Raw genomic sequence first — 23,748 nt, 5'->3', positions numbered from 1 at the left:
AAAACAATTTACATTATACAGCACAAAGATAAATAAATATGAATTTAAGAAAAACAGTTAAATAAATGACCATTCCAAGTAGTTCCAGTTTCCTGAGACCTGCCAGCAGGGCTCCAATACATATCATTAGGTTCCAAGACATCTATTATTGTGCTTCTACAAAACCCCCGGAGTGTTCTTGGCTCGCTCAAATAGTTGCATAATCTTAGTGGTTGGCACACAGCCCTCACGCAGGATTTTAATGATGCCTAAAAAAAAAAAACAGGGTCCATTATGATCACCTCTATGAAGCAGCTACATCTTGAAATATTCCGTCAAGGTACAGAAGAGCTGCATATGGTTAGAAAGAATAATTTTGCCCCAACCAAGCTGCAGGAGGTGCTTTGGAATATTTAAATTTGGAAAGACTGACTGAGATCTGATAGGATTTCAGGGTGGAATCTCTCTCCGTGTAATACTCACCTTCATTTATTTTGGTGCAATTTACAACTGTGGACCCCACAAGCTCATTGGAGTATCCATCACATAGAACTGCATCCAGCTTATCACTCAGTCGGCTAAGGAAAATACAGAGATTGCACATAAATTGACAGTTACTCTAGGCAAAAAAAGTCAGAATTGAGCATTTGCCACTTGGCAGTCCTTCTCAGAAATGTTTTCTATTATTAGGGTATTCAGTAGACAACAAAAATGCATTATAAGTACACAAATGAAATGAGGGCTGCTTGGTTGTTGCTAAATCTTTGGTACCCGTGTTTTATAACTTTAACATGGTCGTTGCTACATAATCGTACATATGTTGCCAATATTTGTAATAGTGCAGGTATGGGCTCCGTTATCCGGAAACCCGTTATCCAGAACACTCCAAATTACGGGATGGACATCTCCCATAGACTCCATTTCAATTAAATAATCCACATTTTTAAAATTGATTTCTTTTTTCTCTGTAATAAAGAAACAGTACCTTGAACTTGATCCAAACAAAGGTATCATTATTCATTTTAAGCAGATTTAGGGGCCCATTTATTAAGCCTCAAATTTATCTTATTAAGGATTTTAAGGGGAAACTTGAATTTTCCGTAGACCAGTTTTATTTTTAGAGATTTATTATATCCCAAAGTTGCTAAAAATACTTCATCTAAAATCGTTCAAGGTCATGTGGAAGTCAATGGCAGATGTCCCTAAAGTTGTTTCTTGACAAGTGGAGTTTTTGGAATGTCAATCGTACAATACAAATTGATGCTCGATTTTGTTGCAACATTTTGTCAGACTTTGTCGAGAAAAATAATTGAAAAATTAGTTCAATTTCATGGTAGGGAGTTTGGTCAACTTTTTTTTAAAAATGAGATTGAATCGAGTTTTAGTTTTTAGTAAATAACCCCCTTAATGTACGGAGTTGAAAATTATGGAAAGATCACTTCACTTATCAGGAAAACCCCAGCTCTTGAGCATTCTGGATAATAGGTCCAATATCTGATGTAGCTACATTTTGACCTCACTTACGTTATCACCATATCATGATGGGTGCTATCACTTTCTCCACTTGGATTGGCTGACGTGATAGCTAAAGGCCCAGTCATGTCTGTGAGATGAGCGGTGACTGTGTGGTCTGGGACCCTTATCATGATAGAGTCATTAGTTCCGACTGTTTCATAGGCAGGACCGACACCTGGAACACAATTGAAGAATAATCAGTAAAAGTCCTGTGGCTGTTGAAGTGATGTCCGCTATTAGAAATATATTGATTCCCAATTGCCAAATGAGATATATTAGGGAGATTGCCTACTGAGGTGAAAAGGGAAGACTTACAATTCATCAGAATAAATCCCAGATGTTCATTTGCCAATAAAATCTCCTAAAAATAAATTACTACTGACTGTGTTTATTAATTATTTAGCCAATCATTTTGTGTTTATCAATTGGCCTGTTCTTGTTTTTATTGCTTTGATGGTCATAATGTTTGATGGTATATGTTAGGTTTTAAATTCACAAAACTGATTTTTTGTGAAAGTGACCATGTTCAACAGAAAAAAAAAAAAGAAATATTCACATACCTAATTTTTTAAGCCATTCTCCTTTCTGTACTATGCAGCTTATGCCTCCAGGGTATACAAGATCCATGAAGTTCCACAGCAAGGGGCTGAACGGGGGATTGATGACCCTCAGCTGGTCAAGGTTGGAAATGCAGATACAGATAGGCTTTTCCGATGGACGTTCCTATAAAAGAAGCCAACATATATAGAATATTTAGCTTTATACTTCTCCCGGAGAGTGTATGCAGTCATGCAGATGTTTCCTGTACCTTTTATAGTCATGTTAAATTCTGCATTTCAGTATCACCCTGTATAACCTGTATAACCCATTCTTCTCTAATCCCATGATCATTGCTCGTTACCCCTCCACTGACTATTCTTACAACTATTCTGTAACTCAACCAAAGGAAAACTTTCATTATTTATTGACTCTACAACCTAGCTATGGTCTGTTAAAGTCACTTAACAGGTCACACATTAAAGGGTTTGTTCACCTTTCAGTTAATGTTTAATATGGGGTAGTGAGTGATATTCTGAGCCAATTTTCAATTGGTTTTCATAATTTATTATTTATAGTTTTTGAGTGATTACGATTTTTATTCAGCAGCTCTCCAGTTTGCAGTTTCGGAAAACTGGTTGCTAGGGTCCACATTACTCTAGCAAACATGCATTGATTTGAATAAGAGACTGGAATATAAATAGGAGAAGGCCTGCATAGAAGGATGAGTAATAAAAAGTAGCAATAACAATACATTTGAAGCCTTACAGAGTGTTTGTTTTTTAGATGGGGTCAGTGACCCCCCATTCAAAATCGAAAAGAGTCAGAAAAAAGTGAAATTATTAGAAAAAGTAAAAAAAAAAAAAAAAAAGTCCAGTTGAAAAGTTGTGTAGAATTGGCCATTCTATAATATACTAAAACTTAACTAAGGTTGAATCACCCATTTAATATGAGTTAGATAATATGTTCTGATAAAGTTAGAGCACACTCTGGCTAGCATGATGCTTAGGGACAGCATTTCTTTCAGTAGGAGAATTGGTGAGAATTATACTCCAGGAGCTTCCTCCAGCTCATCCATCCCTATAAATATTTTGTTGCGTGTAGACAAAATCACTTACAGTTCATGATGGCTACTTACCTTGATGGAGTAAATCCTGTTGATAGCTTCTGGGTGCTTGCAGGAAGCTGCCAGGGCATAGACAGTGTCAGTGGGAATTCCACAGACTCCTCCATTATCAAGCATATTAGCAATTGTCCTCAAACTGCTTGTACATTTTACATTTTCATCAAAGAGGATTAGTTCCTTCTCTGCAGTGTTTCTGATTACCAGCATGCTGCTCAGTCGGGTGCTGCAAGTTTCTCAGTATCCCAGTGTTGAAGCTCAGTGCTTGTGAAGTGTCAGTGCAGGTTATACTGCCATACCTGCTTACCTAATGAACTACTGGTATTTCCATTTTACCTGCATTTCCTTCTCTGATCAGTATCAGTCAAGGTTCTCATTAAATGAATTAATTTCCCTCTCTCATATGTACTCCCTGTAGGGCATTACATTTTATGGTGTCTGCTTGGGACATTCTGCTAATTATTATTTCGATTTTTATTGCTATAAAGGAGCTGACAATATAATACATTCTCTTAAAAATGTTTGCTTTTTTTTAGTAAAGGCATAGAACCTGTTTTCTAGAATGCTGTGGACCTGGGCTTTCTGGATAAGATATCTTTCTGTAATTTGGATCTTCATACAATAAGTCTACTTGAAATTAATTTAAAGGAGAACTAAAACCTTGTACCAAAAAAATCCCCCTTAACTACCTGTCATTGCCCCCTCCCTTCTCCTCTTCCTCCCCACACTGTGAATTAGTCAAAAAAGAAGAATACGAAGCATTGGAAGATGATGCCATGGACCTCCGCTGCACTGCTCTGCATTTTAGGGTCAGATTTTATCAAGGTTTTTTTTTACTAATGCACAGTGTGGGGAGGTAGAGGGCAGGGGGGGGGCAATGCCCGGCAGTTAAAGGGGGGCTTTTTTGGTACGGGGTCAGTTCTCCTTTAAACATTAAATAAACCCAATAGGACTGTTTTGTTCTAATAATGATTAATTACACAGGTATGGGATCCGTTATCTGGAGACCTGTTATCCACAAAGATCCATAGAATATGGATAATGGTTTTCTGGATAACAGATCCCATACCTGTATCTTACAATGGTTTGTCCCCTTTCCCCTATTAAATATGCACAAACACATATATACCACATGCTGTAATTCAGTCAGGTTTGGCAGCACAGAAAGGGACAGAACTTTTAAAATCCCCCCCCATTTAAAGTCAATAGGAATTGCTGCCATGCTCCTGGTGCTGTAAAATGACTGGGGGGACAATCACTTGAAAGTGCAGCGGCACATGTTTTATAGCGTTATAGATGTGTTATATGAAAGGACTGGGAGTTTGGTGGGGCATTTATCTGGATTGAGGGAAATGTTGAGCATTTTGTCCCCCTCCCACAAAGCTACATGAAGTCCATTTCCATTAACCCTCTGCTGAACCTCCTACTGTTTATTGAGAGAAAGGCAAATAACTGAACCCAAATCTGTCCAGTTTTTAATTCAAAGAGCTAGTTTACCTGTATGTTAACTGTCAGCATGTTATAGAATGTCTTATTCTTAGCAACTTTTCAGTTGGTCTTTATTGCTGGGGTTTTTTTTTATAGTTTTTGAATTATTATTCTTTTTCTTCTGCCTCTTTTCAGCTTTCAAATGGGGGTCAGTGACCCGGTATCCAACAAAAATAAAGATTGCTTTGGGAGGCAACAAGATAATATGTCCCATATCTGTATTTGCAGTGAGAGAAACTTTCTGCCCGAACAAATTAAGGATCACTTGTCCTTTTAGCAAATGAAAGAAGGTGATTGTTTTGCAGGATACGAGTCTATTCAACTTGTTCCAGGAACTGGTTCTGTCACTATTGGTAATCACATGGGAAATTTCCCATCGCTGAAGTAAACTGAAAATTGTTTCCATTAGATCAGTAAAAAAAAACAGGAAATATCCTAGGAAACTGGTTAAACTTGATGGATGCAACGTTTGGGAAATGACATCATACTAAGAACCATTGTGTTTGCTTCTCTTGTTTCTACAGCTCGGTTTCCCCTTCAGGGTAATGGCACAGGGGGCTCTTGTGGGTACTTTACACTTTTTGTTGTTTTTAAGTAGCCCAAAAACATGGCAATGAAACTGCTCTCCTTAGACTTGCAATGTATTCACCAACACGTGTTAATATCAGTGGCTTTGCAGCTGTTAATGCCTATATTCTTAATGTTACATGTAATCATTTTCTTTCTTTCATTAACCTCAGCTTATTTTAATATTTATTATTACTGTGGAAATTTATATTTTTTTTCACTTTACTTCCCATTTTACTGGGAGGTAATGGGGAATTAGGGCTGAATTTGGTGACTGGGTGTCTTTTTATAACCATAACTAGTATGATACCATGTTTGCCATTATTTTAACTAAGCATGTGCCCCTATGAGGTATATATATAGGGAATAATGCTCCACTATTGTAAAATATAAGCTATTATAAGTTACTAAGGAGTTCTGTGACACTAAAAAGGCATAAAGCTATACATATACTTATTTACTAAAGTAAATATAAACATTCACAATATATTTAATATAAGTATGTTTAGAGTGCTAATCTTAACACTTTTTTAGTTTATTATTAGCAGTTTTAACCCTGCTACTATAATGAATTTCAAACAGCAGCACCATCTGCTGGTACGTTGCAATATAAACGACTTACTTGCTTAGTAGGGCACTCTGAACTATTATGCACACATTTGTGCTGAGGTGGTTTACATGTCTTTTAAGTATAAAGCATAAGCATAATACATATAATTAAATTGCAATATCAGTCATATAGTATTAATAGATGTATCCCATATTTGGAAAATATATAAAGGTATGGGACCTATTATCCAGAATGCTCGGGACCTGTGGTTTTCCAGAAATGGGTATTTTTCCATAATTTTGTTCTTTACACTTTAAAAATAATTTAAACATTAAACCCAATAGGTTTGTTTTGCCAAGTTTGAAAAGTAGGACAGTTAAAAATAAAATACAAATTATAGTTGTTTGCTCATAATGAGCACTAAGGAAGATGACCTTCCTCCTGTAATTTAAAGCTTTCTGGATATTGGGATTCTGGATAAGTGATCTTATATACCTGTACAATGTACACAGGGACTCTTTGCAAGGCACACCGCTTTAACTCCCATTACCACTGTCAGTTCAGCTAAAGAAGACAATGCTAGGAGGGTTTCCTAATTTAGTAAGAATAATTAGCAATGTATTTCCCAAGTAGTTTATAATTATTATATTATTAAATGTACAAATTTGCACATACATTATTGGTTGAGATCTGATCTCTGTTATCGAGAGATAACTAGTTTGTTATGGAGATAGATCTTAGTTTGCCATCTGCTGGAAACTGAGAAAACAGCATTTAGTTATATTTACAAAAAATATACAGTTATGGGACCTGTTATCCAGAATACTTGGGATCTGGGGTTTTCTGGATAACAAATCTTTCTATATCTTTAGTCTGTTAAAAAAAAAAAATGTAAACATTGATTAAATCCAATAGGATTGTTTTGACCCTAATAAGCATTAGTTCTGTCTTAGTTGGGTTCAAGTACAAGCTAATGTCTTCTTATTATAGTGAAACAGGAAATTATTTTTAGAAATTTGATTAAAATGGAGGCTATTGGAGATGACCTTCCTGTAAGTAGGGGCTTGCTGGATATTGGGTTTCCAGATAATAGATCCTATACCTGTATATACTCTGATTTTATATGTATTGTTAACAAATATTATTTTAATACATTAAAAAAGTTATGTTATGGTAACAGTCTAGCCACTTATTTCTTCACTTTGACTCAAGTGTAAACATCAATATCTTTACATCTTAAAGGGGTTGCTCAACTTTAAATGAACATTTAGTATGATGTAAAGCAGTGCTGTGCAACAGAATTGTTGTGGTCTACATGGTGGAGGGCTGATAATGGAAGCCAGTGTTGACCACTCCCTGTTTTTAAAGGGAATTCAACCCTTTACTAAAAAAAACCCTTCCCCCCCAGCCTAGCTGCTACCCCGGGGAAATGGCCCAAACTTTTTATTTACCCCTCAGTGCAGATTCAGGGATCGTAGTTCACGGCAGGCATCTTCCGGGTCTTCGTGTCTTCTTCTGGCGCATTGCAATTTCCGTAGATTTAGATGCATGCGCAGTTGTCGCAAACCGGGAAATTGCTCCAACTGTGCATGCGCCGCTTTGCCGGTCTCAGTCTAAATTACCAAATACCCGGAAGATGGCTGCCGTGAACTGTGATCCCTGAATCTGCACCGAGGGGTAAGTAAAAAGTTAGGGGCATTTCCCCTGGAGGGGGGGGGGCAGCTAGGCTGGGAAAGAGGAGGGAGAGGTGTCTACGTAGGGTAGGGGGGTAGAGTTTTTTTAATTAAGGGTTGAATTCTCCTTTAAGGGAAGTTAGAGGTCGCCACAGTGCTCTAGAGTGAAATTCCACAACTCGTCATTCATTTTTTGTATTGCTTGTTTTTGTCTACTGTTCATTGTGTTACTTGATTTACAACACTGCTTCCTGGTTGCTATGGTAATTAACCCATAGCAACCAGATTACAGTTTAAATTCCTATCTTTAGAATAAAAAAGTGTAAATAATTGAAAACGTTTACAAAGTACAAAGTTAGTCCAGGGACTGGTCCGATTGCCATTTTGGGTGTCAGAAGGCAATTTTTTCTGCTATAAACCAGGCTTGAATTAACTTCTTCTGAATTAACTAGTAGTGAGGCAGGTTTCACTTAGACAAAAAGTCTTTTTTCAACCTCATTTTACTATCTTACCACAAGGAATAAAATAAAAGACCAATTGGAAATTGTTTTAGACTTCAGTAGTCTACACCATACTAAAAGTCAACCGAAGTGTTGCATATGTTAAAAAAAACTTTATTATATTGACTTTTTTATTATGAATCACTGATCATTGTTTTGCTCTTGTGTCCTTTTACAACCTCCTTCCTGTAATAAAGGTAAGTAGCTGTAATGAGCTCTGTATAAACAACCCCTCCCTTCTACACATATTTGCTTTAGTCTCAGGTTTATTGATAAGAAGCAGTTCATTCATGGAGTTTAATCATGGCCTAGGAACTGAACTAACTCCTCCTTCTCCCGCAATTGTTTTGAAGAACCAAGAAGGTGGGATCAAGTGTAAACAAATGTGATTTCCATTTCACTTTTCAGCACGTTGGCCCACTATTGGGTACTAGCTTGGACACTGTAGGATGCATTGAACTGTATCACATACAGATGCTGAGTTTAAGCTGAAGTTACATATGCAACATCTTTAAAAAAAACCAACCCAACTTCTATTCAAAACGCCTTCAAGAGTCATATAGGAACATGGTGAAAGTTTGTCTTGACACATTGTTTTTGTGATTGGCAGTTAGGGAAATCTTAAATTTGAAGAGCACAAATAGCTGGTGAGGCACATGGTGGGACTGGTTTGCTTCGCTTCTTTTTGCTGCTGGAAGTTTATTTAAAGGGTAAGATTGTCTATTTTTATTGTAGGTATGAACATTTAATAAGCTAATTGCACAGAACATCCTCTTAACATATCTGCATATAAAGCCATGAATATCTTGTAAATGATATCCTTATAAACGATGACTAGTGAAGTCATCAGTTATAAACAGTGAGTAGTGATGTCATTTTTGTCACATGACTCTAAAGCTTGTATATCATTATAAATAAATGGTCATGGAACTGCTTGTGACTTATAATATCCTTATATTTTACAATAGTGTTATCCAGAAACTCCTTATAATTCTGTTATCTGTATTTTTATGGTGTGTTTCTTAAGAAAATGGGATTAGTAAACACATTGTGACAAATATTTCCATGACTCTGCATCTATGTGTTCTGCATATTGCCTAATGCAGGGATTTGAAATTCATGAATCACAACCTTAAAATAGATTCTCATGCAGTTCACAGCTGTCCGTCATGATCCTTTATTAGAGTTATTATTTTTGTCAGATATTTGAGTAATTTAAAAGCACCTATTCATAATTCTGAACAGAATCTTGTATCTTTATTCTATTGGAAAAAAAAGGTTCTCCTTGGCATAATCTACAGCTTCAGACAGAGCAATATACTGTATCTTTTGGTGCTTCCAGAGAATCCCAACATAATCATCCATACAATGGACAGCATTCAAACAGACGTATTTTGCATTCACTGCCTTATATGACCCTACATCCACAGATGAATAGCTTTGTCTTGATTTTTTTGACTAGGAAATGTCTGAGGTATTCATATTTTTTTAGAGGATTATTTTCCGTTTGTACTTTTTTTTATTCAGATCTTTTAATAAATGTCATGACATTTGTAGTTTTAGGGGTCCATTTATTAAACCTTTAATTTATCTGGTCAAGGTTTTTAAGGGGAAAACACAAATTTTTGGAGATTTATTATACCCAAAGCTGCTAAAAACCCGGATGAAAATACTTCATCTCAAACCTCTTGAGGTCTTGTAGTCAATGGTAGTTGTCCCTGAAGTTATTTCTTGACATCATGATCTGCGCGGGAGACTCCAATAAAGTCTGGGTTTTTGTCAGATAATCCGATAAAGTTGAGTTTTTGCAGCAACAATTCGATAAAATTTAGTTTTCAGAGCGTCAATTATACAATACAAATTGATGCCTGATTTTGTTGCATATATATTCGTTCCAACTTTTTTGAGAAAAATTATTGATAAATGAGTTCAATTTATGGAAGGGAGTTTGGTTAACTTTGTTTTAATAAAAAAATTAATAAACTCAAGTTTTAGTAAATAACCCCCATGGTGTTTCTAAGTTTAGTCGTGGTTTCAAAAACCTCTAAAACTACTAAAATCTGACCATTAATAAATAGGCCTCCCTGATGCTGTCTGGAGGGATGCAAATGTTGCCCTGCTGGAACTCACTCATGCGCACCTTGATCAGGCAGTAAGGGGCCGATTCACTAAGTGTCGAATATCGAGGGTTAATTAACCTCGATATTCGAATGGGAATTAAAATCCTTCGACTTCGAATATCGAAGTCGAAGGATTTAGCGCAGATAGATCCAAGGATTATTATTAAATCCCCAGAATTAAGTGCTGTGGAGCCCACTTAATTCTAGTCTTACCACTAATTAAAATAAGAACTAAACATTAAAAAGCACAACATTTAATTTATCAAAATCTGAATTTTTCAGATTTTTTTTAAATAAAAAAGTCTGATCAAACTAGAATCCATGATTTGAATGAGGTATAATAAATCTTATTTTTCCATTAAAAACATTATCCATATCTTACGTGGCCAGTTCTGATTATTCCTTCAATCCTACAGGCCCCCATCATTAGACACTTTGGGGCCCTGTACAAGTTATGTATCTGGTCTCCCCCCCATGAACACAATCATGTAGTAACGAAATTTTTGACTATGCCGCTTGTGCGCTATACAAACAATCTGCTAGAAGGCAGGAGGGCTTTGCTACGACTAAAGGTTCAACTTTATACATGTGTTTTTTTTATACAGCTCAAACTCACTAATCTTTTTACTGAAAAGCCGGGGCGTAACTCTGCAATAACCAGTTAATATAAATAGTTCCACTAATTAATTTGCTAATAAGCCAGTTCATTGGGGGGGGTCAGTGGAGTTTTCCCTATGTTTAAACATTACCAATCTACAGTACATGCCCCTGTCAATTCTCTGTGTTGTCATCACTTGGTATGTAACTTTTGTAAGTTTATACTAAAGTAACAAACTGTTTTGCATAACTACTTCTCAACTGCATACGTTTAGGGGCCCAATGGTGTTGCTGTGGGGTCCAATTACTTGTTATTCCACTGCTGAAAAGTTCAGGTAGATGACACTCATATAATTCAGTAAACGCTCTTGTGGGATACAGGTTCTGATGCTGAGAATCTCAGCCATAAAGCATGACACGGCTTCTGCTGTTTGCCAAATAGGAAATAGAATCAGTCACATGAATACCAGGAAATAGAGTGCTCCATGCAAGCATTAAAACAAGGAGATCTGCCAGGTATGAAATTACAAGATGTATCTACTTACTACATACTTCCCTCTTCTTTATAGATATTTCCTGCTGACATGGGAATTGCAGCAACCCAGATGAAGCCACAAATATATTCTAAAAATTGGTCAAATGTTTTCCAAAATCTGTTTGATTTTAAAGGAGAACTAAACCCAAAAAATCATATGGCTTAAAAATGAGATATTTGATATACCAGCATACAGTCACATGTCACAGGGGGTCACCATCTCGGAAAGTGTCTGTGACACTCACATGCTCAGTGGCCTCTGAGCAGCTATTGAGAAGCTAAGCTTAGGGGATGTCGCAAATTATCAAGCAGAAAATTAGGTTAGTCTGTTATATATGCTGATGCTAAAGGGCTGATAATTCAATTCTGATGCTAGTTGCAATGGGTTCTGTGCTGCCATGTAGTAATTATCTGTATTAATTACTAATCAGCCTTATATTGTCACATTTCTATTCTATGTGTACTGTATATTGTGAGTGGGTCCCTACGCTCAGTAAGTGACAGCAGCACAGAGCATGTGCAGTGAATCAGCAGAAAAGAAGATGGGGAGCTACTGGGGCATCTTTGGAGACACAGATCTTCCCTGCTAAATGGCTGTGGTTGTCTTGAGCTGGTACAGAAGCACAAAACATAATGTACAACATTTCTAGCTAGACTTTTTAGTTAGACTTTAGTTTGCCTTTAAAGCCTAGCTCTCTCCTTTAATGCAGGATTCTGCTGGAGGAGCACTATTAACTGATGCATTTGGTAAAAACACGTTTTCCTGTGACAGAATCCTTTTTAAAGAACAAAAGCTGTAGAACAAAAGCTGGCTCTCGCACACCCAGTGTAAAATGCGAAGTCTGGTGCTCAGTGGTAGAGGTTCGGCCACCTCACAATTGAATCAATAGAGAAGAAATCCACGGCACACAGGCTGCTGCAAGCAAGGAACCCCTCACACGTTTAATGCGGAAGTGAGCAACGTTTCGGGGTCACGCCCCTTTGTCAAGGATTTCTTCTCTATAGAATCCTTTTTAAAGCCACCTATTGTTCTGTGAGGCTACAATTGTATTGTTATTATAATTCCTTATTTCTTATCTTTGTTTTCAGGCCTTCTCCAAGTGATATCCCAGCCTGTCTTTCAAACCACTGCCCGGCTACTAGGCTAAATTGGTCCCTAGCCTCCTTAAAACTGCTGAAATTCCAGATTGGAGAGTTGCTAAGCAAAAAGCTAAATAATTCCAAAGCAAATAACAAAAAGAATTGCATTTTTGATTGCATTTTGTCTCAGAATATCACCATCTACATCATTTTAAAAGTTAATTTAAAGGTGAACTACCCCTTTAATCAGGCGCTTTAGTGATATTTTATATCACAAATAATTTCCATCACTTTCCAAACAGGTTGAAGTTGTATATCAGTATAGGTTATTTGGGTATCTGCCAAGCTGTGTACAATTCAGTTTTTCCATTCTGCCAGGATAGACACGCAAGATCCTTAATATATGTTTCATTTTGAGACAATACGTGGTTGTGGTGCTTAATTCTGCATACTGTAGGAAGCATTATTTCAAATTCTGACACACCTGCTAATCTTGTATCATCTGTAGGGAAACTTTAATGCCAAACTATATGCTTTTGATTACATATCATTAGACAAGATTGTCCAACTAGGCCAGGACAATTAGTCACATATGTTCATTTTTATATTGATAAATACTGATACGGGTGAATTCCTACAGTCATATGCAGTACTTCTATTTATATGCAAGTTATTTAGGATAATGTGTCACAACTGCATTTGAATGCATTTATTTTCAGTTTCCCCCGGCCCTCTGGTAGTGATGATAAGAAGTGAATGGTTTCTGTCAATTGACACAGTGCAGCCCTAATAACTGGCTTAGTGAGAGTTCAAATCTATTTATAATGGTCAGAGAAGGAATTTGGCTCCCCTTCACCAACACCAATGTGACTAAATTAGCTGCCTGCCTTAATCACTATACTGTTAACTGGGAGACTTAAAAACCAAATGAGACTTATTTATGAACCGAGAGTAAAGTGCAAGAACTTCTCAGCAACCTATTTGGGCCTGCCCGTTCTGGAACCCTGGTGGACTGTGCAGGAGTATTTTATGGCATTTTCCTATTAAGCCAGTGGAGGCTTCTTGAGTCTGGTTTGGTGAATAGTCTTGAAAAGTATTCACTTCAGCCGTTGTCTCCTCTGTTTCCACCTTCCACCTCATTATGGAAATCTGTAAATAATCCAATGATTATCATTACTATTTATGTCTGGGATCGATAAAAAAGCCTGCCCTGACCCCATCTTCTTTGTGTTCTGGATGTTGCTGCTTGTTAACTATGAGCTACTACTTATGAGCTTGTCCATGTATGCAGACCATGCTATACATACTTGTGTACAGATACTTTTCCCTCTGGCAGTGCTGGGCATGAGGGTGCTTAATGCAAGCCCCTCCGACATATGTGCAACTTGTGCACAAAACCAAGTGAGTTTGCACCAAACCTATGAGTGAGACAGCAGCACATTAGATGTGGGGAGATTCAGTATGCCAGACTTACAGAAGAGCCACACTAGGGGATGGTAGGCAGAAGAGCCATCATTGTGCTCTAGGCCTTTTCTGCCTACCTCTAGTTCCAGCCCTGTCTTTTGTCTTATGCTTAAAGCACAAAGCCATCATTGTCATTGCTTGAACCAGTTGGAATCACAGGACTCTGCTAATGAGGTTTGTATATGCTTTGATCACAATTTGCCATGTTCTGCCTGATTGAGGGTGAATCCTCTGATAACTTGCCTTCAAAATTTCATATGCTCTAAAGCAGTGATCCCCAACCAATGGCTCATGAGCAGCATATTGCTCACCAACCCCATAGCTGTTGCTCTCAAAGCAGGTGCTTATTTTCCAATTTCAGACTTGGAGATAAGCTTTAGTTGTATAAAATCCATGTGTATTACCAAACAGAGCCTCCTGTAGGCTGCCAATCCACATAGGGCTACCATTAGCCAATTACAGTCCATATTTGGCACCACCAGGGACTTTTTGCATGCTTGTGTTGCTCTCTAGCCTCTACATTTTTTTTTATGTGGCTCATGGGTAAATCCATGCTCTAAATCATACAGAAGTTTTTACTGCGACTCCTGACTAGATTTTTTCAAATTCCTCACCATTCTTCAGAATGCTTATCACCTCATTTTAATCAAAATCTCATAGCATTTCAGCTACTTTTTCTGCCTCTCATAAAAACAAAGATGGTTCTCAGAGGGATTTTCACTCATTGGATTTCAAAAAAATCAAACATTATTTGAATTATAAACAGAAGCCATTTCTAACAACAATATACACCTTGGTCTCAGCATTAATAATCATAACGATAATAATAATGACTTAAAAACTGAATTAAGGTCATAGGACACAGCTCTATTGTCTGCAACAATAACATTACTATTACTCATCAGTGAGCCCTTGTCTACTTATTACTCAAGGAAAATCACCAGCATAGTGCAACTGTCAGGCCTCCCTGTCCAGAGTCCAGATGTGAGGAGAACGAAGTCCAGCAGGAGTGTCACCAGCTGTAGCAGACAAGTAATCAGAGGGAGTAGGCAGAAGAATAGTCGGAAGGCAGGCCGTGGTCGGTGCAGGCGGAGTTCAGTCGTAATCGGGAAAGCAAGCCAAGGTCAGATGCAGGCAGAGTTCAGTCAAAAGTCGATATCCAAAGCCAGAGTCAAAACCAAAATCAAGAAGTCAGGGTTCACAAGTTCAGGAGCAGGTTAAATTATCAACAAGCACAGAGCCTTTCCCTGAGCGTCCTTTTAAAGGGGTACTTTGGCGCCAAACGTAATGACGCCTGCGTCCCGCGTCATCACGCCGCGCATGTTCACGCTAGTGGGCGTTTTTTCGGCTGTGTCCGTTTCGGCGTGCGACATGACGAACGCGCGTTTGCGCCGGCGTTCGTCTTGGCGTGCGCGTTCATGCGTGCTGAATCCTCACAGCAACAATGGGCAGGGGGGATATTACGCTAAGTGGAACACCAGTGTAAATAAATATTGAACCGTTGGCAAACTGCAAACCAAACTTACAATGTGGAATTCATTCACATCAAGGCCTTTTCATCTTTTGGACCTCTATAATTATTTTAATATCCCCAAATAGAATGAACTGATTTTTTTCTTTGTATTAAAACACATGACTCAAAAATATGTACTTAAAATAGTTCCATACACATTCACAATGCACAAGGGCTTCATTATCTCTTCTGAGAAAACCCTGCTACTTTCACTGACAGGAGAGTTATTTTATGTTTTCAATTATATCATGTAACAGGTGGTAAAATGTATCATTTGTAGCAGAAGGTGTGGATTAATTGTAAATCTGGGTAATTAAAAGAGATTAACATGAGGGTGTTTGCTATTTTATGTGCTATGAAGACAGATTGCTTGAGAGGCCAGTCCTGGGTATATCATATATGCAAAAGGCACTGTAAATTTTGAAGTGAGGGAATTATATTGCAAATGTTGTGGTTGATGATGCAGCCACTACTCCCAAATTATGCCCCTATTTCTTGCATAGCTACCCTCTATACCCCTACCTAAAAACCTATGGGGTGCCGTTTGTCTCAAATACATTCTGTATACAAAACTATCCCTAATACACAGAATGAATGTCTCTCATGTTATATAAGTATTTGTGACCATACACAGAGAAAACAAATATACAAAAGACTTATTTCTATTAAAGAATGAAAACAAAATCTGGTTAGTGCACAAAAGGATGTCATTATATCACAAACTCCATTCTGTACAGTTTAACAAGCAATATGTCGCACAAATGTATAACCTCCATGTAACGGACGCACTTATGTGCAAAGTTACTAACAGAATGAATTATGTAAAAACAAAGTTGGACATAATATATAATAGTGTAACTAACTAGTGCTTGTCAAGCTAGATTTGACTGACAAAATAGATATCTGTGACAGAAAGCAAGATTTTATAGTACAGGATTCATTCTTTCCACAAAATTAGTTTTGTTTCACAAAACAGATAAAATAACCATTCTGTGAAGCAACACTGTCAGTCACATTCCTGAACCAATAAGAACAAAGCTTATTGCCATATACAAACAAGATGAGAAGTGGCCAGCTCTGCTCCACATGGCTAAGGCAAAGTATCTGACCTGCTATAGAGGGCGCCCTCTAATGTCCCCTGTGCTGCATAGTAATAAACATGAACAAACCTTTCCTAAAAGAGCTGCTGTTAAACACTACAGGTTCATAAATGGAAGTTTTTACAAATGGCTGAGAAATATAATGCTGCAATTATAATGATTGTAGAGAAAGAAAAGTATGCAAAACTTATATAAATATAAATAAGATTACAGCTAGGAGGAGACATTGGAGTCTAACTATCATATACAAAACTTATAACTGACTCTGAGAGTCAGGCAAAGCAGCCAGACAAGCAAAATAACTTCTGGTACATTTAATACAATATCGCAGGTGGGTGTGGCCTGTCCCATTATTGCTCTCAGCTTAGACAGGAAGAGCAACAGGAGTGAGTCATAAGATAATGGCAAAACAGCAGGAATGCCCTTAACCAAAATGGCCATACAAGCAGGTTACTACAATAAGAATAGCCATATCACCTAAAATGATCATATTTATATAAGTTTTGCATACTTTTCTCTCTCTACAATCATTATAAGTGCAGCATTATATTTCTCAGCCATTTGTAAAAACTTCCATTTATGAACCTGTAGTGTTTAACAGCAGCTCTTTTAGGAAAGGTTTGTTCATGTTTATTACTATGCAGCACAGGAGACATTAGAGGGCGCCCTCTATAGCAGGTCAGATACTTTGCCTTAGCCATGTGGAGCAGAGCTGGCCACTTCTCATCTTGTTTGTATATGGCAATAAGCTTTGTTCTTATTGGTTCAGGAATGTGACTGACAGTGTTGCTTCACAGAATGGTTATTTCATCTGTTTTGTGAAACAAAACTGTCATTTTGTGGAAAGAATGAATCCTGTACTATAAAATCTTGCTTTCTGTCACAGATATCTATTTTGTCAATCAAATCTAGCTTGACAAGCACTAGTTAGTTACACTATTATTTATTATGTCCAACTTTGTTTTTACATAATTCATTCTGTTAGTAACTTTGCACATAAGTGTGTCCGTTACATGGAGGTTATACATTTGTGCGACAGATTGCTTGTTAAACTGTACAGAATGGAGTTTGTGATATAATGACATCCTTTTGTGCACTAACCAGATTTTGTTTTCATTCTTTAATAGAAATAAGTCTTTTGTATATTTGTTTTCTCTGTGTATGGTCACAAATACTTATATAACATGAGAGACATTCATTCTGTGTATTAGGGATAGTTTTGTATACAGAATGTATTTGGGACAAAAGGCACCCCATAAAAACCATCCAATAAACCATCCAATAGATGTCCTGCTTTATCCTGGAGATAGGGCAATGGCTCAGAGTTATCAGAGATCCCAAATTGATGACAGATCAATGTTACAATGTTGTACAAGTACTCATATAGTATAATGAGTAAAGAAGGCTGCATCATACAGCAAACTATATGAAAGTGTGTTGAGAGACCATCACAGATACTGACTCAAAACACTTTTCCTTGGTATGGCCACTTAGAAGGTTGTGAACTTATACAAGACTGGTTAATAGTCCAGGAATTATCAAGCCTCTTGATAAGTTAGGCTGAAAAAGCTAAACTCAAACCTTGAGAGAACCCTTTCTTTTTAAAAGAGCGGTGGGCGGAAAATAGCATCTAATATCTTTCAGAAGCAGAACATTGTCTTCGTGTAATTGTGCAATTGCCACCATTGCCTTTTGGTTTTGCCCTTATAATTCTATCTCAGTCTGCACTACTGAATAAAAAAAGTGCAAAAGAAGCTGCATGGGGTCTGCTAGATGGGCATTTACTGGAGAAATACATTTCTAACCTTTTTATTGTATAACTGCAGATTTCTTATGTTTTTCATATTATTAATTTCTCTCTCTCAGTAAACTACTTACCTGGGTGTTTTAGCTTGCCTAATTATTTAGAACTCTGACTTCATCCAACATGTAACAAAGCACTTCATAGACAAATGTTCCGCAAGTGCAGGGAAGTGTTTGAACACTCTACACTTGGCACCTAAGGGCCTAACTAAATAAAGGATATTATGCACACATATATATATATATATATATATATATATATATATATATATACACACACACACACTAGCACATATATGAACCAAATCACTGTTATCAATGGTATTGACAGTAGGCATTTTTAAGAACCTTGCAAGCACATGTTTGTTTCAATTACTATGCTAGGATGTCTCAATTAATATTAATGGCAGCAGAAGGACACAGCCCAAATATATTTCTGCCAAAGGTCCTGCCTTCACCTGCCACTTTGTGTATACTATTATGGCAGAATAAATGGGGTGGTGGTTGGGTAATAACTAATAAATTAGCAAACACATGGGGAACATGGAGAAGATTCACTGATAAGTGGCTAGTGCAGTGATTCCCAACCAGTGTCAAGTGAGGAACATGTTACTCACCAGTGGATGTTGCTCCCAGTGACCTCAGAGCAGGTGCTTGTTTTTCAATTTCAGGCTTAAAGGCAAGTTTTGGTTGCATAAAAACAAGATGTACTGGCAAACAGAGCTTCCTGTAGGCTGCCAGCCCACATAGGGGCACCTACGAGCTTTTTTTCATGCTTGTGTTGCTCCTCTGCTCTTTTTATATTTGAATGTTGCTGTGAGGAAAGTACCTGGTGGTCTAGTGTGGGTGCAACAGGGATGGCCCGCTGTGTCCTACTTCCCTGCGCCCCAATTCGCGATCCATTGCATCTTAGTTAGCAATGGCGAGTGCGCCTCGTATGCTTTCAGGCTTACACGCCGCTGCATGTGGCATCATCGCTAATTGCCATGACATTCAAATATTTAAAGAACCGACACTCAGTTACTTGTTGCCCAACATAGGTCTATTCCAATAGTTCCTGGATGCGATCTCTAGTGTTTCTATCCTTTCTTGACCCTGCCTGACCCTAACCTCAGCCTGTGCTTTGACTATTCTGTTGGATCCTGTCTTGAAAATGTGACTCGGCCTGTGACCTCGACGACGCTCCCACCTCCTGATATTGTACTGTGTTTCCTGTTTGGTACTGACTCTGCCTGTCCTTTAACCATGCTCCTATTCTCCATTCCCTTTGCACATAAGGTTCCCTTGCCTGCCCAGAACTCTCTCCTTGGTCCTCTCACATTAAGGGGTATATTTATCAAAGAGTGAAGTTAATAGTGAACTTTCACCCATTGATAAATACGCCTTTCAAAATCCCATAGAAATGAGTTGAGAGTGGCGGAATTTCACTCTAGTGGCGGAACTTCACTCTTTGATAAATTTACCCCTATGACCTGGTGGCTGGTAGTGGAGGGCTCCTGCTGAAGTGAAAGGAGAGGGGATTCCATAAAAAATATAATATTACCTGCTACACAAAGTCTGCATTGTTTTTTTAAATCAACGCTTTATTTGCCATGTTTTTACTACATTAACAAATATGGTTTCAAAGATTTTAGGAATGAATACAATTCAGTCAACAATAAATTGTTACAATTAACAAACAGAGACAAATGAGAAAACAAAGAGAAATAAATTAGAATTAACATACAGCTTTGAGGTAAATTAACACTAGCCATTGTTCCTGTCAATGGGAGCAGCATTTATGGAATGAAGGAGAAAAGGAATGACACCTGCTAAGTGCAGAATAGTGAGCAAAGTGCCAAAAAATGGCACAATTCACCATGTTTTTGTACTTTGCCCCTTGCCCTGCACTTTCTACACATTTTTACCCCCAGTGCTCTGGCACTTGCATCTGGGGTTGCAGTAAATGATCCCTTGCATGTTTTACAAGTCTACATTCCCTCTGATCTATGAACATAGAGGTTTTCCAAACTGTTTTATAGAAAATGGTAGGAATGGTCACCTTAAGGATGACTTATGCCAATAAGGGTAATCTAGCCATCCCTTTTCACCACACAGCAGAAGGTAATTACTCATCAGAAATGTATTATAGCACTAGCATAATGGAACTTTTGTCTTAGCACCATAGATTATATCTATATATGTTATATGCCATATATAAACAGGGAAAACTCTAATAAATAGAACATAGAACACAGAACTACAGACATGTACATGTAGAATTACGACTGTCCTTATGAGCTGGACAGTAACATTTCCACATAAAAATGGGACCAATTGGATTTTTCCAGCTATACACAATAGGGAACAGAGAAAAAATGGGTTGCTTTCAAATGTCCTTAACCTGCTAATTGGTTCCAAAATTCATTTGTATATAATTTTGTATAAAAGCTAATTTTAAAATAAGTCACTGTCAATATGTAAACACATTTAACTTTCTGTAAACATGGGTAGTGTTCTACCATAAAACAATTTACATTATACAGCACAAAGATAAATAAATATGAATTTAAGAAAAACAGTTAAATAAATGACCATTCCAAGTAGTTCCAGTTTCCTGAGACCTGCCAGCAGGGCTCCAATACATATCATTAGGTTCCAAGACATCTATTATTGTGCTTCTACAAAACCCCCAGAGTGTTCTTGGCTCTCTCAAATAGTTGCATGATCTTAGTGGTTGGCACACAGCCCTCACGCAGGATTTTAATGATGCCTAAAAAAGAAAAACAGGGTCCATTATAATCACCTCTATGAAGCAGCTACATCTTGAAATATTCCGTCAAGGTACAGAAGAGCTGCATATGGTTAGAAAGAATAATTTTGCCCCAACCAAGCTTCAAGAGGTGCTTTGGAATATTTCAATTTGGAAAGACTGACTGAGATCTGATAGGATTTCAGGATGGAATCTCTCTCCGTGTAATACTCACCTTCATTTATTTTGGTGCAATTTACAACTGTGGACCCCACAAGCTCATTGGAGTATCCATCACATAGAACTGCATCCAGCTTATCACTCAGTCGGCTAAGGAAAATACAGAGATTGCACATAAATTGACAGTTCCTCTAGGCAAAAAAAGTCAGAATTGAGCATTTGCCACTTGGCAGTCCTTCTCAGAAATGTTTTCTATTATTAGGGTATTCAGTAGACAACAAAAATGCATTATAAGTACACAAATGAAATGAGGGCTGCTTGGTTGTTGCTAAATCTTTGGTACCCATGTTTTATAACTTTAACATGGTCGTTGCTACATAATCGTACATATGTTGCCAATATTTGTAATAGTGCAGGTATGGGCTCCGTTATCCGGAAACCCGTTATCCAGAACACTCCAAATTACGGGATGGACATCTCCCATAAACTCCATTTCAATTAAATAATCCACACTTTTAAAATTGATTTCTTTTTTCTCTGTAATAAAGAAACAGTACCTTGAACTTGATCCAAACAAAGGCATCATTATTCATTTTAAGCAGATTTAGGGGCCCATTTATTAAGCCTCAAATTTATCTTATTAAGGTTTTTAAGGGGAAACTTGAATTTTCCGTAGACCAGTTTTATTTTTAGAGATTTATTATATCCCAAAGTTGCTAAAAATACTTCATCTAAAATCTGTCAAGGTCATGTGGAAGTCAATGGCAGATGTCCCTACAGTTCTTTCTTGATAAGTGGAGTTTTTGGAATGTCAATCGTACAATACAAATTGATGCTCGATTTTGTTGCAACATTTTGTCAATCTGACTTTGTCGAGAAAAATAATTGAAAAATGAGTTCAATTTCATGGTAGGGAGTTTGGTCAACTTTTTTTTAAAAATGAGATTGAATCGAGTTTTAGTTTTTAGTAAATAACCCCCTTAATGTACGGAGTTGAAAATTATGGAAAGATCACTTATCAGGAAAACCCCAGCTCTCGAGCATTCTGGATAATAGGTCCAATATCTGATTTAGCTACATTTTGACCTCACTTACGTTATCACCATATCATGATGGGTGCTATCACTTTCTCCACTTGGATTGGCCGACGTGATAGCTAAAGGCCCAGTCATGTCTGTGAGATGAGCGGTGACTGTGTGGTCTGGGACCCTTATCATGATGGAGTCATTAGTTCCGACTGTTTCATAGGCAGGACCGACACCTGGAACACAATTGAAGAATAATCAGTAAAAGTCCTGTGGCTGTTGAAGTGATGTCCGCTATTAGAAATATATTGATTCCCAATTGCCAAATGAGATATATTAGGGAGATTGCCTACTGAGGTGAAAAGGGAAGACTTACAATTAATCAGAATAAATCCCAGATGTTCATTTGCCAATAAAATCTCCTAAAAATAAATTACTACTGACTGTGTTTATTAATTTAGCCAATCATTTTGTGTTTATCAATTGGCCTGTTCTTGTTTTTATTGCTTTGATGGTCATAATGTTTGATGGTATATGTTAGGTTTAAAATTCACAAAACTGATTTTTTGTGAAAGTGACCATGTTCAACAGAAAAAAAAAAAGAAATATTCACATACCTAATTTTTTAAGCCATTCTCCTTTCTGTACTATGCAGCTTATGCCTCCAGGGTATACAAGATCCATGAAGTTCCACAGCAAGGGGCTGAACGGGGGATTGATGACCCTCAGCTGGTCAAGGTTGGAAATGCAGATACAGATAGGCTTTTCCGATGGACGTTCCTATAAAAGAAGCCAACATATATAGAATATTTAGCTTTATACTTCTCCCGGAGAGTGTATGCAGTCATGCAGATGTTTCCTGCACCTTTTATAGTCATGTTAAATTCTGCATTTCAGTATCACCCTGTATAACCCATTCTTCTCTAATCCCATGATCATTGCTTGTTACCCCTCCACTGACTATTCTTACAACTATTCTGTAACTCAACCAAAGGAAAACTTTCATTATTTATTGACTCTACAACCTAGCTATGGTCTGTTAAAGTCACTTTTAACAGGTCACACATTAAAGGGTTTGTTCACCTTTCAGTTAATGTTTAATATGGGGTAGTGAGTGATATTCTGAGCCAATTTTCATTTGGTTTTCATAATTTATTATTTATAGTTTGAGTGATTATGATTTTTATTCAGCAGCTCTCCAGTTTGCAGTTTCGGAAAACTGGTTGCTAGGGTCCACATTACTCTAGCAAACGCATTGATTTGAATAAGAGACTGGAATATAAATAGGAGAAGGCCTGCATAGAAGGATGAGTAATATAAAGTAGCAATAACAATACATTTGAAGCCTTACAGAGTGTTTGTTTTTTAGATGGGGTCAGTGACCCCCCATTCAAAATCGAAAAGAGTCAGAAAAAGAAGTGAAATTATTAGAAAAAGTAAAGAAAAAAAATAAAGTCCAGTTGAAAAGTTGTGTAGAATTGGCCATTCTATAATATACTAAAACTTAACTTAGGTTGAATCACCCATTTAATATGAGTTAGATAATATGTTCTGATACAGTTAGAGCACACTCTGGCTAGCATGATGCTTAGGGACAGCATTTCTTTCAGTAGGAGAATTGGTGAGAATTATACTCCAGGAGCTTCCTCCAGCTCATCCATCCCTATA

General features: G+C 37.4%; 3 protein-coding genes across 3 annotated transcripts in view; all 3 read right to left on the bottom strand.

The window, feature by feature from the left end:
- Positions 1–23,748, bottom strand: part of XB22063314.S (provisional ortholog of yrdC N6-threonylcarbamoyltransferase domain containing S homeolog) — a 55,678-nt gene that overhangs the window by 30,818 nt on the left and 1,112 nt on the right. The window lies entirely within an intron of this gene.
- On the bottom strand, positions 157–3,364 carry LOC121397283 (threonylcarbamoyl-AMP synthase-like). Its single transcript, XM_041573892.1, has 5 exons — positions 3,170–3,364; positions 2,055–2,217; positions 1,504–1,669; positions 463–557; positions 157–248 (listed from the first exon to the last, which is right to left on the bottom strand). Exons 1-5 carry the CDS (start codon positions 3,362–3,364, stop codon positions 157–159), a joined length of 711 nt encoding a protein of 236 aa, XP_041429826.1.
- LOC121396951 (threonylcarbamoyl-AMP synthase-like) overlaps positions 19,707–23,748 on the bottom strand; it is a 75,088-nt gene continuing 71,046 nt past the window's right edge. The window contains exons 6-9 of the mRNA XM_041572610.1: positions 22,698–22,860; positions 22,151–22,316; positions 21,111–21,205; positions 19,707–20,896 (exon numbers count right to left, since the gene is read on the bottom strand). Coding sequence (XP_041428544.1) covers positions 20,805–20,896; positions 21,111–21,205; positions 22,151–22,316; positions 22,698–22,860 — 516 coding nt within the window. The 3' untranslated portion in view covers positions 19,707–20,804. The remainder of the gene's footprint in view (positions 20,897–21,110; positions 21,206–22,150; positions 22,317–22,697; positions 22,861–23,748) is intronic.

The sequence above is a fragment of the Xenopus laevis genome, chromosome 8L, assembly GCF_017654675.1.
Source record: "Xenopus laevis strain J_2021 chromosome 8L, Xenopus_laevis_v10.1, whole genome shotgun sequence".
In the NCBI taxonomy this organism is placed as follows: Eukaryota; Metazoa; Chordata; class Amphibia; order Anura; family Pipidae; genus Xenopus; species Xenopus laevis.
The sequence above is the reverse complement of the archived record's forward strand: the minus strand, read 5'-3'. Positions and strand labels throughout refer to the sequence as shown.